At 48.5% G+C, this 17,757-nt stretch overlaps 1 protein-coding gene across 1 annotated transcript in view; it reads left to right on the top strand.

Annotated features, from left to right (window-relative positions):
- IGDCC3 (immunoglobulin superfamily DCC subclass member 3) overlaps positions 1 to 17,494 on the top strand; it is a 101,199-nt gene extending 83,705 nt beyond the window's left edge. Inside the window, exons 8-14 of the mRNA XM_030955066.1 lie at positions 4,313 to 4,560; positions 5,121 to 5,285; positions 9,932 to 10,120; positions 10,370 to 10,474; positions 11,457 to 11,595; positions 11,815 to 12,022; positions 12,109 to 17,494. Of these exons, the coding sequence (XP_030810926.1) occupies positions 4,313 to 4,560; positions 5,121 to 5,285; positions 9,932 to 10,120; positions 10,370 to 10,474; positions 11,457 to 11,595; positions 11,815 to 12,022; positions 12,109 to 12,273 (1,219 nt within the window). The 3' untranslated portion in view covers positions 12,274 to 17,494. The remainder of the gene's footprint in view (positions 1 to 4,312; positions 4,561 to 5,120; positions 5,286 to 9,931; positions 10,121 to 10,369; positions 10,475 to 11,456; positions 11,596 to 11,814; positions 12,023 to 12,108) is intronic.
- The last annotated feature ends 263 nt before the right edge of the window (positions 17,495 to 17,757 follow it).

The raw sequence follows: 17,757 nt of genomic DNA, 5'->3' as shown, positions 1-17,757 counted from the left end.
TGGGTCTTTTTCTCCTCCAGTATCTGTGCTGCTTGCTTGGGAAAAGTTTGGGGGACTTTCAGTTTAGCAGCAGAGAGCTCTCACAGGTGTCTGCATTTGCAGTCCTAGCAATACAGGCTCTGCCCTCCCTTCCAGTAGCTTTTTCTGAGGTATTTTGTGCTTCCCCATGGTCCTGAAGATGTAAAGGCTTCTCTGCTTCCTGGGGCAGGATTCAGTTAAGTCTGTGATTGTACCCTGTGGCTCATTTAAACAGACTGAGTGGCTGGGACCAGCAACAGCCTTCCAGAAGCTGCTCTTGGATGAGTCTGAAATCACAAGATTGGGCTGGGATCCTGGCCAGTGAGCTGCAGTACCTGCAAAATAGAAATGAGTCCTTCTGCATAACCCAACCCAATTTCACCTAGGATGTTCTGTTTGATATTTAATGTCTGGATGTGTAAGAATATGTGTATAGAATAGAGGGCTGGGAGTGATATGCAGTGTCCCTCTAGTTTGCTGAGTGTCACTTTTCAAGTTTTGCACCTTAATTTCCTCTGTGAAAGGTAACCTTCAGAATACAGGGCATTTCTGCAAAGCTGGGGGGGCAAAGGCTCCTTCCCAGTGTGGCACAGGCCAGCAGCCCAGGAACAGATCATTCAATGCAGCACAGGACAACACAGGTTATGACAAACAGAGCCAGAGCAGGGATGGGGCATCTGAATGTGACACTAGTGGCTTTCTGTATCTGCTGGCACTCAGAATGCTGTCCCTGCTAGCCACAGCCTGCTCTCTGCATTAATTTCATCACACTCCCTCCTTTGTGCGCCTGTGCGCGCGCGGGCTGATGCCCTCCCAGATGGGCCCCTCTTCTTTGTGCTCCTGAATCGATGAAGAGCCTTCCTTCAGTTCGCAGACTTTTTCAGAGGAGCCTTTGGAAAGCCGATCTCCGGTCACTGGCCTGGACCCCTGACCCGAGCCAGATCAGTCATCCTGATTGCCTATGAGCTGGGAAGACAGCTTGGGAATTCTGCGGCTTTCGAGCAGCAGAGGCCTCTCGTTTCAGCTCAGCCGGGTGTGAATCTGCAGCAGCTCCTCTCCCCACTTCCATCAATGCCTGTCAGGGCATTGTGTGGGGATGTGATGGAGCCCTCGGCTCGCCGAGCGGCTCTGGTGACCAGCAGAAAGCCTTCTGGCATCTCGCCTCGTCTGACGTGCTTGCAGCGCTGCCAGTCTGGCACTCGCGGGAAAGTTTTCCAGCAGCAGATGTCCCAAAGTGACAGATTTTTTTCGTGTTGACAGGAAGAAATAAAAGGACACTGCATATTTCAGATGGTTGATGCACAGAGACGCTCTGCGCCTTCTCACACGGCAAATACAGATCTTCCTTTTGTTAGAGCTTTCTTAAAAAAAAAAGACAAAAAGCAGCAAAAGCTGAACTGAACACTGGCCCTGCTGCACTGCATCCTCCACATGGGAGGTGATTCTCATGGAGCTGGTGTTTAGATGCTGGGCATTGTTCACCAGTTTGTCCATACTCTCAGAGCCAAAAATCCAGCTGTTTTAGTGTCCTGTTACCTGCGTATCATTCTAGGTGATGTGGGCTCCAGGTAACGGATGGCCAAGGCTCTCATTGCTTAGCACATCCAAACATAGCCAAGGAAATCTCAATGAAAATGAACTTTCTGAAGCCTGAAGCAAATTTCCAGCTATGTGCCATGCCAGCTTCCCAGAAAATACTGTCTATATTTCTTTGGACTTGACTGTGCATGACAGAGACTATGCTCAGCTCTAGGTCCCAGTGGCCAAGTGCCATCCTTCCAGGACTACTGGCATCCTTCACATCATCTGTGTCCTACATGAGGAGCTTTGCTCACCACCAAATCCCCCCAGGAGAGAGAAGTCTTTGGCCCCAGAATCACAGCGCTGCCATCAGGCTCCTTGCACTGCTTTTCAGCCTAGCTCCCCTCTTCCTCCCTCCCTCCCTACCTCCACATCTTCCTCTCTTTAAGCAGAGCAAGTAAATGCACCTGGAGGCGGCGGAGCCTAAATACCCCTTGGTCCAGATCTGCTTTGTGCTTGAGAAGCTTAAGGCTGCTCTTGGCCCGTTTGGCAGCCCAGCCTGGCTTCTCTGGGTGCCCAGATGCACAGCAGCCACATGGAAATAATCCCTGCATTGACGGGGCAGAAGGAAATGCTGCTGCTCCTTCCACACATCTGCTTTGTGCAGGGCTGGGAGTGCAGCTCTGGGATGGCGTAATTCTGCCTTCTGCCATCTGTCCTCACAGGAGTCAGCCCTTGTTGACACAGCTGAGCCACACATCGGGTCCTTCCTCCCCGAGCCCTCTCCCAGCTCTGCCTTTCTCCTTCCATTTAATCAGATACGTTGAGCCCGTGGCTATGAGAGGAGCTTAGGGCTGATTCTCGAAAATCACCGTATCAGCTGAAACCATCACATTTGATATTCCATTTACAATGTTTCCAAGGAAACAAAGGCACAGGACATAAATAGATGACTGTTAAACATTTGCTCACTCACCATGGCCCCCAATAATTTGCAAGGCAGAAATAGGAATGTTAAATCAACAGCAATAATAAATTTTAATATATGAAGACCAATATTTTGCTGCAATTAGAAGAAGCATTTGTTCTGACATACAGGCAGGCAGTGGCAGGTTATTTATCATTTCCACTTCCAGTGTTCAGTTTTTCATTTACATAAAAGGCAGCTTTGATTGCGGTTCCCAAAAAGCCTTGAAGTGCCCCCTGCATCAGCAGGGATGCTTGGGATTTACTCATGTGCAGTCAGGTTCCAGGTCCACCTAGAATTCACTTCAGGAGAAGAAAGTAATTTGTTTCTCCTTAGAAGCAAATAGTGGATGTGGATTTCATTAGGTTGGGGTAATTTCTTATAGAAAAGTAAGAAAAAACTCATGTGAGCTTCTGAAGTTTTTCCAAGGATGTCCTGTGTGTGAGAACACCCTCCCAGGACCAAAGGCATTGTAGGCAGATTTTACCATAACCTGAGCTGCTGTCTCAGAGTTGGGTAAAAAAACATCTCCAGTGTCAAATCTGCCTTTCCAGCTCCAGCCCAGAGCTGTTCCCAGTGGTGACAGTGACCATGCCATGCCTTAGAAGGGAGATACACTTGGTATTTATTTATTTATTTAGGAGGCCTTGTGTCTGATGGATTCACATCCTGAATCATGTTATTCCTTGGAGTGGAGCTTGGCTTGGAGTGGAGCTTTCATTGATGGGTCCCTGTTTGTGAGCAGATGTTATTAAGAAAAGCTGCTTTGCATGTTGAAATAGCAAGACAGAGCTCATGTGGCACACAATTATTTCTGAGTCAGTATTCACTGGTGTTGTTTTAAAGATATTGGGTGGTGCAACTTTTGAGCTGGCCCTGAACTTGCTCCGGTTTCCACAGCCATTGCTGGAGGGTCCTGCAGTGCAGAAAGGGCCTCCAATTCATGTGGCCACATGTACAAAGACTCTGGCTGTCCCTGTGCAGAGATGGCCACCATGCTCAGGAATGTGCTTATTTGGGAGGCTGGTACATGGCTGGCTTTTCCCCCTGCTTTAGGGATGTTTTCCAGGGTAGTCAGTGTCTGTCCTTTCTTGAATGGTGAAAACACCATCTAAACCTGATATGGAAGTCCCCAAGAGCAGGCTGGAAGAACTGCTCTGGTTGTTTCCCTGGAAGGCAGCAAGCTTTGATGCACAAGCATCAAAAATACACTCAGAGGTTCTGCAGACAGAAGCTGTGACTTGCTCATAAGCTTTGGCTTTTGGCTCATGGTGATGGTGTTTCTGGAAGTGCAGAAGAGGCAGCTGAGGCTATAACCCTGCTGGATAAATCAGCTAATCCCAGTGTCACCCTTAGACAGCTCTAATGTGCTATAATGCAATTAGAGCATCACCAGAGGGCTTTCTGGCTGTGTTTGATTGGACTTGGCTTAGCCTGGATGGGTCTCACTGGTGTGTACTGGAGATAAGCCAGTTAAAGCTGTTTTGGCTGTGGGGATGCACTTGCCACTGAGTTAGTTCTGTGGTGTGGCTGGGATCTTCCTGAACCCACACCTTTAGATCCTGCTGCTCCCTGTCCCACTCTGTGCCCACATCTGGCTATACTTGAACCACAGTATCTGCAGGTCGAGACAGATAATCTGCCCAGTCACAGGGAATGACACATCCACCACCTTCCCAAAAGCACCAGCCCATCGCTTCCTGGAAGCTTTCTGTGAAACAGAGGCTGTGAGATGCCTGCCATGGGAGCCAGCATGGGGACCATGGCAGTCAGTGTGACGCTTGTCCCTCTCATGTCCCCACACAGCACTCTCTCCATCTATGGGATCAACCAGGCGGATGAAGCCATCTACCAGTGCCTGGCTGAGAACAGCGCGGGCTCCACGCAGGCCAGCGCCCGCCTCACCGTGCTGTGGGCTGATGGGCTGCCCAGCCCTCCTCAGGGCGTGAGGGCAGAGACTGTCTCTGCAACCACCATCCAGGTGTCCTGGGAAAAGCCCCTGCAGAACACCAAGGAGATCATTGGCTACGTGCTGCACATCCGGAAAGCAGCAGGTACGGTGCTACACCCGCTGCCCAGAGCACCCTCATCCTTCCCATAATTCAGCAACACGGCCCACTGGGTAAAACTAGGTCTGCACTGTAGTGGTCCCTGCTGCCATCAGGGTTTTCCCTCACCTCCCTCACCTACCCTCACCTCTGAAGCGTAGAGATGAGGCTGTAAATACACTGTAAACACCTGCAAATACTAAATATATCATTGTAGTTATCAAAAGGGTGGGGAAGATGAAGCTCCATAGTCAAATCTTGCTGCCCATGTAGCTCTCTGGCAAAGCATGCAGAGATCACAGAATCAGAATCATAGAATGGTTTGGGTTAGAAGGGGCCTTAGGATCATCCAGTTCCAACACCTGCCACAGGCAGGAACATCTTCCACTAGATCAGGTTGCTCAAAGCTGTGTCCCAGCGTTACCAATTTCAATGGCCTAATGTAAGCAGAAATGTGTGTGAGCAGGTACATATTCACCCCAGGGACCAAACTGCCTGAAACATTTTTTCTCTTTACCTCTTACAAAGCCTAACAGCACTCAGTTCTCTCTCCCTTTGCATTTCAGACCCCGTAGAGATGGAGTACCAGGAGGCTGTTAGCAAGAGCACCTTCCAGCAGCTAGTGACTGATCTGGAGCCCTCGACCAGCTACAGCTTTTATATAAAGGCTTACACCTCGCGGGGTGCCAGCAAAGCCTCAGAAGTCACGGTGGTGAGCACGCTGGGGGAAGGTAAGGCACGCGCAGGGACCCTCAGATGCCGACACCCGCTGTGCGTAGCAGCAGCGCCGCTCACCCCGACACCGCCCCGCAGCGCTGTGCCACTGTAGCCTGTGGTGTTGCTGCTCCTTGTTCCTGCTGCTCCTCCTACTCTGGGATATTGTGTAAAACTCACTTGTATCCTTGCAGGGGGGTTAACTGATTAAACACAGCATCGCATCTCCCAGCTGATGTTGTAGCAGGGGGTGAGTGCAAACCTGCCTGGCCTCATGCATTGCAGCTGCTCTGGGCTGTTCCTAAACTCCTTGCTAAATGCAGACTTCCTGCTCAAGCAGCATCTCATCATCTTCCAGCAGCTCTGGTACTCACAGCTCTTACTTGATAAGTGCCACACTTTCAAAGATTTTATTACTTCTGCTCTATCCAGGGCAAATCACATCAGAGCTGAGCTGTCCTGACCTACAAATCCGTGCCCTGGAGCAGCTTTCTGTTTCAGTGGGACGTTAGGGTGATCTCTAAGGCTTTTTTTTTTTTTCCTGACTTGGCCACTAGTTAGCCTCCCCAGTAAGACAGTGGGTGTTTTAATATCCTTGCACACAGGTACCAGGTAGAAACCACAGCCCCAGTGTGATATGTCAGTCAGAACTGGAAGAATGTTTTCCTAGAGACTCATCTATTTCTGAATCCTGGCTTGTCTCAGATATGGAGATTAATTTCCTAGGAATCATTCTTATGAACATTTAGTAATTATGAATTTCCAGCAGAGAGGGCCTTGGTGTGATGATGCTATTTAGGATCAAATGGGGGATCCAGTTCTCCTTCTGTTCTCAGCCCTTGCAGATATTCATTACAGAATTTAAGCAAAAATACCAGTAAATCCTCGCCCACTGGATTGTTGCTCTGCAAGTTTATTTTCCTTGATACTCTACAGGGAATCAGTCACCCTTGGAGTTTGTTTTTCCTCACAATTTAGAGGCAGAAGGATGGGCTGAGGCAAAGCTTGAAACTCCCTGACCCGATGCTCCAAGTTCAGCCCCAGGAGCTACGAGCCAGCCATGCTCTACAGAGCTTGGTGACTATGCAGTAGTCCAGGTCAAGTGAGAGAGGACTTTTTGTCATTATTACCTTCAATCATGACAGGAATAGTATCCTGATAATGGGATCATAAATTTCCTGGTTCTCTGAAGTTTAAGGTATCTCTGTCCTGCTATCCTTCTAAAAAGGCCTTGTCCTGTATAATAAAGCTTCAGGAATTAGCTCCCTGTCCTGGACAGACAAGCTGGCTTGGTTCAGATCACTCAACCCCAGCCTGTGTTTGCCTTGTAGGAAGGTAAAGAGATATTTACAAGGCCCAGCTCTGGGCCTTGTTTTGTTCAGTTTTCTTCACTCGGGTGCCTGTTGCCTTCTGCTCACAGAGGAGAGAGTGGCTCAGAGAGCCAGAGTCCAGTGGCTTTTGTCACCAAATTCAGGTTTCACTGCAGATTTGTCTCTTCTTATGGCCATGCCATTTTACCCTGTGCCCTCTCAACATGCACAGGAGAGCTGAGTCCCCCCTGAGCTCGGGGAGCCCCTGGATCTGTGCTAACAGCTTCAGAAAAGGATGGATTTTCCAAGATGCCATATCCAGCAGCCAGGGACAGCTCAGTGGAGCCAGGGCAGCAGAGATGCTGCCAGCTGGTCTGAGTGACCATGTTATGCTGGTATTGTTTGGAGCAGGAATATGAAATACTCTGCAGAAAAGAGAGGGTTACTTTTGGCTTGGGGCCATCAGCTTCTCAGGGCTGAGAGGGTGCTTGGCTGGAGCCTCTGATGCTTTCTGGAGACACAGTGCTCCTTCCTTTGTGCCAGTGCTGATTTTGGATGGAAAGTAGAGGGGAAGATGCTGTAGAGAAAGGACTCAAGTGAACCTTGTCCTCCTCACTCTCTGGGAAGGCCCTTCTGCCTCCTCCCTGTCGTTCTCCTTTATGCCGTTTCACAAATGCCATGGTATTTTAAATCTCAAACGCTCTCTGCTTCGTTAAGCAGCACACACTCCTTGTTCTTGTCTTTTAATGCTTTTTAGGGTTTTCTCCAGGACTTTTTGACATTTTTCTAGGATGAAGACTGTTCCTTTAGTCATCTTCGGCTAAAGACGCCTTCAAGAAGAAAGTTGAAATGACCTGGGGAAAATTCCAAACAGCACGGAAGAGGAAAACAAGTATCCCAGCCCTTAGCATGAGGGAGATGCCTCACTTATATTAGCTCCATATTATGTCTAATATCTACTTCTGTGAAGCACCTATCTGCTGGTGTGTGTACATATATTTACACACAGACAGATATATTCCATTGTATACACTTATTTGTGTAATCACATTATAAACAGCACGTGCATTCTGCAAGTGCCTATACCTATAATCAGTATTATACATACATATATATATATATATACTCAAAGTTTGAATAAATACATTATATTCCATATTTTGAAGGAGAGATATTCTTGTGGTTTTTATTAAATGTAAGGCTCTGCAACCATAAAATAAAGCCAAGTCTTCACAAATCAGGATGGCCCACATCAGTGTTTCTTTGTCCAGGGGATAATGTGATAATTTCCCTTTCTGTGGTGTTTTCACCCGTGGCTGGAAAAGTGATGCTTTAAGCAAGTGTCCAACTTCTCAGAGTGGGGATTTTTGCCCTGGAGGGAATTGGGAGAATAAGAAAAAAGGAGTATTTATTTGGATTGCAAAAATACACAGCCTTGGGAGGAATGGCACATTCTGATATAAATAGAATTTACTCTGTGTTTTGCACCCAGGAATTGTTAAATTCAGCTTTGCCAGCAATGAAATGCACATCAGAATAAATCCTATCAAGAAGGAGTACTTCAGCCCATTTTTTTTCACAATGGCAGCACTCAAGCAGGATGAGATCTCATTTATGTGACCCAGAACCTTGGGTCTTTCCTCTTGAATCCACGTGGAGATGCGTGGCAGTCAGCAGGGACTTGTTCAGCTCCATGGGCTTCCTCAGAGGCCATCAAGCAAAGCCCCTGCAGCCTGAAGGAGGACATCACTTTGGGAAGAGACAGGATTGCCCAGACCCTCCTGCTCAGCTGGAGAGGCATCCATCCTTCCTCTAAATCTCATCATGGGAAAGCTTGAGCTCTCAGTACCCAGGAAAAGGCAAACAGTTGTGCTGTGCAGTTTTACTGTTAAATTGAGGAAATCCCCTTTTTAGCTCTCATCACTCTTCGACTGACATGGCCACGTTTCATCTGCTTTTCCCCATCACTCACTAATGGTTGTGCTGAACTCTGTGCCAAAGGCCAGGTTTGCACAGCTCATCCTAGAGTCCCTTTGGGGAGAAACAAGCCAGAAAGCAGCTTTGCTCCAGTGCAAGCCCAGCAAGCCTTGTATGTGGGAACTGCTGAGCTTGTAATCATGTGGGATGGCAAAAATAGCTCTACCTCAAAGCCTGGAGGCTGCTGGAGAAGTAGAGCTGTTCTGCTGGGTGATTTTGCTGTGGGGTGAGCTGAGCTTGGTGCCCAAAAACTTTTCTCCCTCCTGGTGCTGGAGCAGAGCCCTGGGCAGGGCAGGACAGAGCCTGTAGCACCTCATGCTTTGCATCTACTGGATGGTGCCAAAGGTTGGGGAACTGATGGGAGAGTTTAGCCTGGGGGTGTTTTGTGGAAATGAGAAAAAAATCAGCAGTGAAATGTCCTGCTGAGACATATCTGGTATTGGTGTGATCAGTGTAGAGAAAGGGAGGGAGGGGAAAACATGGACTGTGTGCTGCAGTGCTGCCCAGAGGCTGGGCTGGGGGCAGAGCCAGCTTTGGAAAACCCAGGTATCACAAGAAAATTGGCTTTAATTTGCAGATCTCTGCCTCTCAAGAAAGACCGATGGGGCAGGATGGGGCCAGGCAGAGTTTTGGGGGTCTGGAGAGGGACCCACTCTGCAGTACACCCCGAGAATAAGGGCAGGGTTTTGGGGCATTGACTGGAGCATGTTCCTGGTGGACTTTGCATCAGCAGCAGGGACATCTTCCCAGCTAACCCCCTGTGTGCCCCTCAGGCCAGGTAAGTGCCTGCCTCCCAAAACAAGCCAGCCCCAGCTGTGCAGGGATCTCAGGCTGCTCAGCTGTTTGGGGCTGTTGATGAAGATGCTCTGGTTCTCTCCTGAGTCTCCAGCACAGTCACCAATCTCCCTCCTAAAGCTGATGGGGAGAGCAAGCCCCCTGCATGCCAGTGCAGGTACCTAGAACACTTTTAAGATGGTGTCTCCAGCTCCATCCCTTCTGGTTCCTTCCTGCCAGGGACATTAATCACTCTGAAAGGTCTGTGCCTCAGGGTGAGGGCAAAAAATTGGAATTTGAGAACGTATTGCCAAAGTTGCTGCATTCCTACCCTGACCCGGCCAGACTGAGCATCATGTTGCAACCAAAGTGTAAAAGTACTTTCTGCTTGCTGATCTTAGCAGAGGGAGTCCTTGCAAACTCCTGCAGCTCCCTGAAGAAGTTAAAGCTGTTAAACCAGATTCTGGTCTGCTCAGATTTTTCTCAATCTCAGCTGGCACATTCTTTGGTGCAGTGACTGCAGGGAAAGGCTGCTGGGGAATTTCTCATCATGCAGACTGAAAAAGCACTTGCAACCCACTGTCTTTCTCTCTTTGTTTCAGTCCCAGCCATGCCATCCCTCTTTATTAAAGTCATTAACAGCACCACCGTGCAGGCAACGTGGGAGCCCTCGATCAAACTGGGCCAGCACGAAGGCTTCAAGCTGTATTACCGCAAAGTCCACCTCTCCCAGTACACGGGTCCAGTGCTCCTGGCCAGCAACATCACAGCCTACAACATCACTCACCTGGGTGAGTATGGTGACACCTTGATCCATGTCCCCTCCCCACCCTGTTGTGATTTGCAGGAGAGAGCTCCTGCAAATGTGTATCCCAATCCCTAAATGCTGCAGCTGTGCCACAGGTTTTGCATTCCCAGCAACAGGTTTGCAGCATCTTGTATGTATTTGGTAAGATGTTCTTTTCCCAGATAAGCATCACTGTGGGAGATAAGGCTCATAGTGTAAACCTGAACTGTCCCTCCTGTGTCCCCCTGGGCAGATGCATCAGTGGTGTATGAAGTCAAGCTCCTCGCCTACAACCAGCACGGGGACGGAAACTCCACTGTCCGCTTCGTGTCCCTGAGGGAAACTGTGGAGAGGACAGGTGAGATGGGACCTGGGTCTCGCTGCTGGTTTGGGAAACAGCTCTGCAGGAAGGTGGTGAGGCCAAACACATCCTGCGTGCCCCCTGTGGCATTACCTTCATCTCACCTTCAGCCACTCATTTGTTTTCAGTATCACAAATAATGTTGAGGCAAAACTCTGCAGGGCTAAGAGCACCTGGATGGCTTTTTTACCAATGGGGGGAAGACAAACCAAATGTTTTGCACATGCCAGGTTTGTCCCCTAAGCTTGAGACAGAGGTGAGGCTATGAACATGAACAACCCCCAGTGCGTAAGGTACCAGCTGCCATCCTCAGGTGAGATATGGTGCACTGAGCATCTCCTGGAGCTCTCCTGGATATTTTGCCCCTCACTGGTCAAAAGGGAGGACACGTGCCTTTGGAAAGGGAAGTGGCTGCAGAGTGTGAGCTCTGTATTACATGGCAGCGAAGGAGAAACCTCTAGAGGGAATCCCTTAACTGATCACACCTTTCATATTCATCTATGTGTAAAAAACATCCTGCTGCTCTTGGAAGACTTTTAAGCCTCCAGTGGGAATATCTTCAAGAGATAGTTATTACCCTTCTGTCTGTGCTGGAGTAAATATTAATCTCACTGGCATCTGTCTACTCCATCAGGTTTCAGCCTGCTCTGGTGTGGTGCCTGCCTCTTACCTCCCACTTCAGCATGGGCTATTGCAAAAATTAACATCAGAGTAGGTTTTTTTCATTAATTGTGTCAGGTAATGGGGATGGTTCACTACAGATATTCCAGTCCTGTGCTTGCTGTGTCTCCCTTCCTGGGGTGCTGGGAGCAAGGGAGGTGCATAGGCAGGCAGTGAACCCCTGTTCCCGTGTGGTTCTCCTCTTCCCGTACACAACTCCCAGCACTGCCCAAGGCTCTGACTTTGGCTCTGGGCTCCCCAAAAGCCAGAGGAGCAATAAAAGAGTAGCACCACTGACCTATCCACCTTTTCCTGGCAGTGCTGAATCCTCCCTGTGACTGCATGAAGGACGAGCAGAACAACAAAACCTCCACAACCGGCATCATCATCGGGATCCACATCGGCATCACGTGCATCATATTCTGCATCCTCTTCCTTATGTTTGGGTACCGAGGAAGGTAGGGATGCTCGTGCCACTGCTCACACGGGGTGGTGGTCCCTGGTACTGTGAGTGTGCCCACCTGAGTCTTACATTCTCAGTGCAATGTTGGACTTTATAGGATGGATTGATGGATGAAGGAATGTAGCACAGGGAGAAGGCAGATGCCAGCCTGAGAGAAGGAACAGAGGATGAACCACCTCTCTCACTCTCAGGCTCCATCTCTTTTTTTTTTCAGGCTGCTGATGTGCAAAAATGTGCAGGAGCAGCTGTCAACCCCTCAGATCCCCCGGAGCCAGCGGAGTGCCACAGGCCTTGTCCTGAACGGGGCCACTCGTAGAGACAGGGATGACCGGGACTTGAATGGAAAGCAGCTGGATATGAATGAGCTGGAGAGGTTATTCCCAGCATCCCCATCCCAGGAGCAGCAGGAGAAGGGAATAACGGTAAGTTCAGCAGCATGGGAGCACACCTGGCTGCGCATGGGACAGCTGTCACTGTCACTGCATTGTCCCCTTCTCTCTCTCTCCAGTCGGCTCACAGCCTGTCAGCCCCTCATGATGAAACCCAGATCTCCACACTCCCTCTGGATGAGTTCAGCATCATTGAGGAGCAGCCAGACCCCCTCCCAAAAAACCCCCATGCCAGCAGTCCTGCTGCTCCAGCTCCCAACCATGGTTCTGCCAATGAAGGATAAAACTGCCAAGACTCAAAGCCTCTTGTAGGAGTTACCAGAAACCAAACCCACGGCTGGTGATGTCTTTACGAGTTGTCAATCTCAGGTCAATTGAAGATTTCTACGGTCTGATTGTTATTTTTTTGTTTTGCTTTATTTTTATATATATATATAAATATATATATATATATATGTATACAGCCTTTTGGAAACTCTGTGAAGTTTATCTTTCTGACCTCTCTTGAGCCTCTCAATGTGTTTCTTCCAATGATGGCTGTCTGGAGACTGGTCACGATGGATTTTCCCCGCAGCTGCTACGTAACAGACTCCTTGGCAGAGTTTGGCAAACTCTCCAGTCTCTGACAGACTGGGGATACAGTGGAGCCCCCATCTCTTGGCATCCCAGACTTTCTCCTGATCAGCAGCTTTAGGACTACTTTTTGGATCTATTTTTATTTCCAGAAGACTGGATTTGGAAAAACCCTTCTAACTTGACTCCAAAAATTGAGCCTAGGAAGGCTGTCTCTCCGTGGATTTGATGATTTTGTACACTTTTGCTATTTCTCAGGATACTTTTTTTGCTGATTGACTCTAAATAATATGAAAAAAAAAAGGAAAAAAAAAGAGTGTGTGTGTGTCAAAGGATGCCTGAGGGCTACTGAAAGACTTGGACAGACAACTCGAGTGAACTCAGAACCTACCTCAACCGGAATGAATGTCTTCTGGGAAGCAGAAATACCTTCGTCTTCCTTTGTGTTCAAACAAACAAGTAGCATAGCACTTGGTCAGTACAAGCATGGTCCTACCTCAGCAGTCACGCTCTGTACCCGCCACCTTGGTGGCTTCCTTGTTGTCGTTCCCATGTAAAGCACTTCCAAACCTTTGAAAGCAATGTTCTACCTCAAGTGTGAGAGAAACTCGTGTGTGTGTGTGTGTGTGTGTGTGTGTGTGTGTGTGTGTGTGTGTGTCCTCCCCTCTCCCTCAATTCCTGCCTCTCCCACCCAGCCCCACATGAAGCACGATGCTTCACTGGTGTTATGAGCTTTACTTTTGGGGGCTCCAGTGTGATTTTGTGTGGCGGAGATTTGTGTTGTGGTTTTTTACTTTAAAGATTGTTGGGGCTGTCACAGATACGCAGCGTGATGCCCTGTGGCTCCCTGGCACCACTGCCTTCTAGGGCTGATTTGGGCACTGGTCCATCCTAGGTTTGAAGGGACGGGGTACTCAGATTCCAGTGCTGGGGCTAGAGCACTCTTCTGCCGCATCAGTGTGCTGCTCCCCAAGGCTGATTCCCAGCAGGATGATCTATGGCGTGTGCTGGCACAAGCAGCACAACACACCCTTGGGAGGTGGGAACCTGGACATCACTGTCTTGTCCCAAAGCCCACCCTGCTATCAGGAGCACCTGTGGGGAAACCCCAATAGAGCACTTCCCCAGTAGAGCACTTGAGATGCTACTGAGCTGCCCCCAGCTCCTCCAGCGCCATTCCAGCCACAGAACGTCCAAAGGATGAGTGGAGCCAAAAAAGGCTTGGTTCCTTGGGAGGGACAAGGCAAGGAGGATGCTGGGGGCTGCCAGAGCTGCCCCTTCCCCATGCCCATGGTGGGCAGAGGAGCTCCTGACACCAAAGAGAGGGTTTGTCCCCTCCAGAGATCAACCACCAGTGTGACACTGTGGAGGTTGGGTTGTCCTGGCATGGTGCAGCCTTGTGAGTCAGTGTGTGACCAGCATCGCCCATGGGTGAGATGGGGGCACACACAGGGGACAGGGACACCAGGTGCCAGCTGGTGACAGAGGGCAGCCCTTTCCCTGCTGTGTGAGGTGGTTAAATCCAGGCAAATGCGAAGGTTTGATCTCTTTGTGTATGTGATGGTAAATCAAACGTTGCTGTATTTGCAAGGACAGTGAACAGAATCAGGAAAGGAAATTAGTTTAAGTTTTTTAAAAGTATGAATTATATTTTTTAAATGGTACCAGTGGGAGAGTCCCTTGTGTCAAAAACACGCCCATCACCTGCCCAGCTGGCAATGGGATGCAACCAATGGCTGTGTAAATAGTACAATATACAGGAGGCTGAGCAAATGCCTCTTCCCTGAGCTGAGTCCTGGTGCTGGCAGGGTTATCTGGGAGCAGGACTCTGTCCTCATCCAGCTTGGCCCAAGAAGATGTAATGGCACCAACCTCAAGAGCAAGGAGCTGTTCAGGCTCAGTGTTCCTAGCCCTCTTCCATTAAAATTCATCCTCCTGTAGACATCATGCAGAACAGAAAAGATGCAAAGGGTTACATTTTGGCATTAACACCCCCAAACAGCCTTTCCCCACCCCACCAAAGAGGCTAAATGGGCTGTCAGACGATCCCTGCTCACACCTGTGAGCTGGACCTGGAGACAGCCTGCGGAGGCACTGTGGGGGGACAGCGCTGTGTGAGACCAAGGGCACAGCCCACCCCACCACAGGAGCCAGGGAATGCTGCGGTTAGGGCAAGGCAGGAGGGAGGAGAAGACACCAAACAGCTCAAGTTATAACCTCATATCAAAGACAACCCGATCCCCTCCTGCCATCCTGCTCCCACTCCAGCCCAGTTTCTCTTTTTATTGTTTTTTTCATGTGTGTAACGCCGCCGTTCACATTGAATAAGTACCGTTGCCAAAGTGAACACAGAACCTAGAGTAGTGTTCAGCTCAGACTTCCTGGAGCTGTGAACATGCTATTAATTTAATATCATATTATTGTGATATTGTAATAGTAACAAGTATTTGTCACTACTTCCTTTTATTAAAGGGAAATTCTGTGCCATTTGACTAGTTGGAATACAATAGTATGTCAAGAATAGAGTTTTTTCTTTTGTTGTTTTTAATTATGCAGAAACATGGTGGCTTAAACCAATGCAGATTCTGTGTTGGTTTGAGATGGTTGAAGATGGATGTAAATCTTTAAAGACTATTTTTTAGATGTTTAGCTTTTTCTCTTTTTTGGGGTTTCTTTTCTGCTCTTATCAATTCGTACCATTGGAACCAAACACAGACAGTTGTGGCAGCTCAGTCCCTGAAGGGATGAGGCTGAAGTCTGGTGATCCATGAGGATCCATGGTCTTCCCTAAATTATCTAAGTCCACCAAACTGGGCAAAAAAACACAATCAAAATTACATATTGGCTTTGTGCCTCTGGCTGCCACTGGAAAAGCTGGAAAAGCGACACATAACAGCCCCACTGGCTGTACTGCAGTGCTTGAACAGGGCTGGAGGCAAAACTGTCCCAACCCAAAACTTGGAAAAACATCACCTAGCGAATGTCTGGCCCTGCATCTGTGAAATGAGGAGGAAAAAAGAATTAAAACAAGAGCTTGTGTTTGGTTTCAGCATGGGGGACAGTCTGTCCTTCGTTCATCCAAACTGCTGCCCTGGTTTTGAAGGAAACTGATGGACTTTTATTCTGTGCTCAGGGCACAGTTGTACCTGGGTAGACACGTTGTATTTGGGTGCATTTGGGACAGCAGGTCCCCGTGTGTGGCAGATGGGCTGTGCCACAGGAAAGGGGTCACGGCATCATTTGCTCTCCCTAGACCAGAGGCTGAGGCAGCCAGACAGTCCCAGGGTGGTTCCCAGGGCCTTTCACCATCAGCGCCCACCTGCCAGCCAAGGGCAGCATTCCCTTCACTCCCTTTACACACCACAACATTTAAGGAACAGCTTGCCAGGTTTCTTATTCCTTTTTTTTCCCCCAACTTTTTGCTGATGGGAGGAATCAGTTCTACCCAGAGATAGAACCACTGGATGACGGGCAGGTGTTGGATCCAGTGCAAACTGCTGGAAACTGCCTGTGTTTGGGGTAGGAATTGATCCTACAGTATTTTTCAAATAATTACACTAATTCAACCTGTTGCCTTTTCTCAGCCGATCCCAAAAACCCTCTTATTTTCTGGCTGTGGTGAGATGAAATAATAGGAAGAAATAAATATCCAAAAGCTGATTTTTTTTTTTTTTTGGTAACCCATAATGGGCACAACCTATTCTTGGAGATCTCAAGTTAACCAGAGATGGCTGCTTCCTCAGGGATAGTATCCACATTGTCTTTAGTTGAACAGGGAATAGTTTTATGCTGTGACAGGGTATTTTCACACTGTTGATTCAGGTATTTATTTGTCTATCATTATCTTTCTTCTTCCTCGTTTTGTAAAGGGGCTGATACATTTAAGTGCTGGACGAGTTTGGGAATTTTAAAGCTTCCACCCAAAATTATACGAAGGGACTGTAGGTTTTAAATTATTGACAATAAGAGGAGAGAAGCTACGAAGTGTTGTTGCCTCTGGATAGTGAAGGGAAGAGTTTTGCTGCCTGTGGGAGTGTTCCTCTGGAGTAGCCATCCCATGGCATTTCAGGGGGGATCAGTGCAGTGTCTGAGCCCCCTCTGACAGCACTTAAGTCTGGGAAAATTGGTTAGAAAAAAGGAAATTAAAAGCTTATGAAAACAAAGGGGGGGAGCTCCTCACTTCATCTGTGCAAACAGTGTGTGGAAATCTATCCGTCCCCGTGCGCGCCGGAGCAGGCAGGTTACAGATCCCATCGAGCAACTTGATGCCAGCTCATTTATTTCCCTCACCCGCCAAATTAAAAAAAGGGAAAGGAAAAGGAAGGTGCCTGGGCTGGAGCTGCGGGCAGGGAGATGGGGAGGAGTGAAGCACCAGCACCCCCGGGCGAAAGCGCTGCTGGCACAGGGCCACGGCACTGAAAGCCCTGGAACACTGGGAATCAGGGAAATGGCTCCAGGCTTACTCCAAGGGCAGAGCCTGGGCTTAGGCATCGTGTGGCAAGAAGGGACGGGGCCGGTGCGAAGCCCAGCGAGTCGGGGACAAGCCTGATTTCACGGGGCTTTGGATCAGGGTCTCACTTAAAAAGCAAAGAGGGATTTGTACTTTGATCCTATTTCCATCACTTCAACTTGCAATATCTTTACGTTTGTAAGAAAGTCGTAATAAAACCAATGCTAAACCTTTGTCCCAGTCCTTTTTGGGAATCAACTGTTAGCAGTAATACTAAAAACCCAAATTGCAAAGCACTTTTCTACTGTTTATTTTCTACCTTTCTTGCTTTGAACTGTCGTGATATTGAAATCCCACTGATCCCACGATTGTTAGCTCTGTATTAAAAAAATAATAATAACACCCAGGTTTTTTGTAGTTTGCTCTGTTTAGATTTTAGCCTGTGGCTACTTGTACAAGGAAAATAAAACTAGACTAAATGAGCCTGTGTGGAGCTTTTCTTTTCATATGCAGGGCTGTGGTGTGGGGATCGTTCAGGGCAACTTGGGGCATCCCATTTCAGTGGTGATGAATCTGGCTCCTCTCAAAGAGCAGCTTCCAAAATTCAGCATTTAAGGGCTGAGGGGTTTCTATTTTGATGCTTTGCTCACAAACTCCAGCCAAGCCATCAGCAGAGCCCTGCTGGAGCATGGGGGCTCTTTGGGAGCCGGGTGAGATGAGACCTCTAGGGTCACAGTGTGACACC

Source organism: Camarhynchus parvulus, chromosome 10, assembly GCF_901933205.1.
Source record: "Camarhynchus parvulus chromosome 10, STF_HiC, whole genome shotgun sequence".
NCBI classification, from domain to species: Eukaryota; Metazoa; Chordata; class Aves; order Passeriformes; family Thraupidae; genus Camarhynchus; species Camarhynchus parvulus.
Note: the sequence above shows the minus strand (reverse complement) of the source record. Positions and strands in the feature narration are given on the sequence as shown.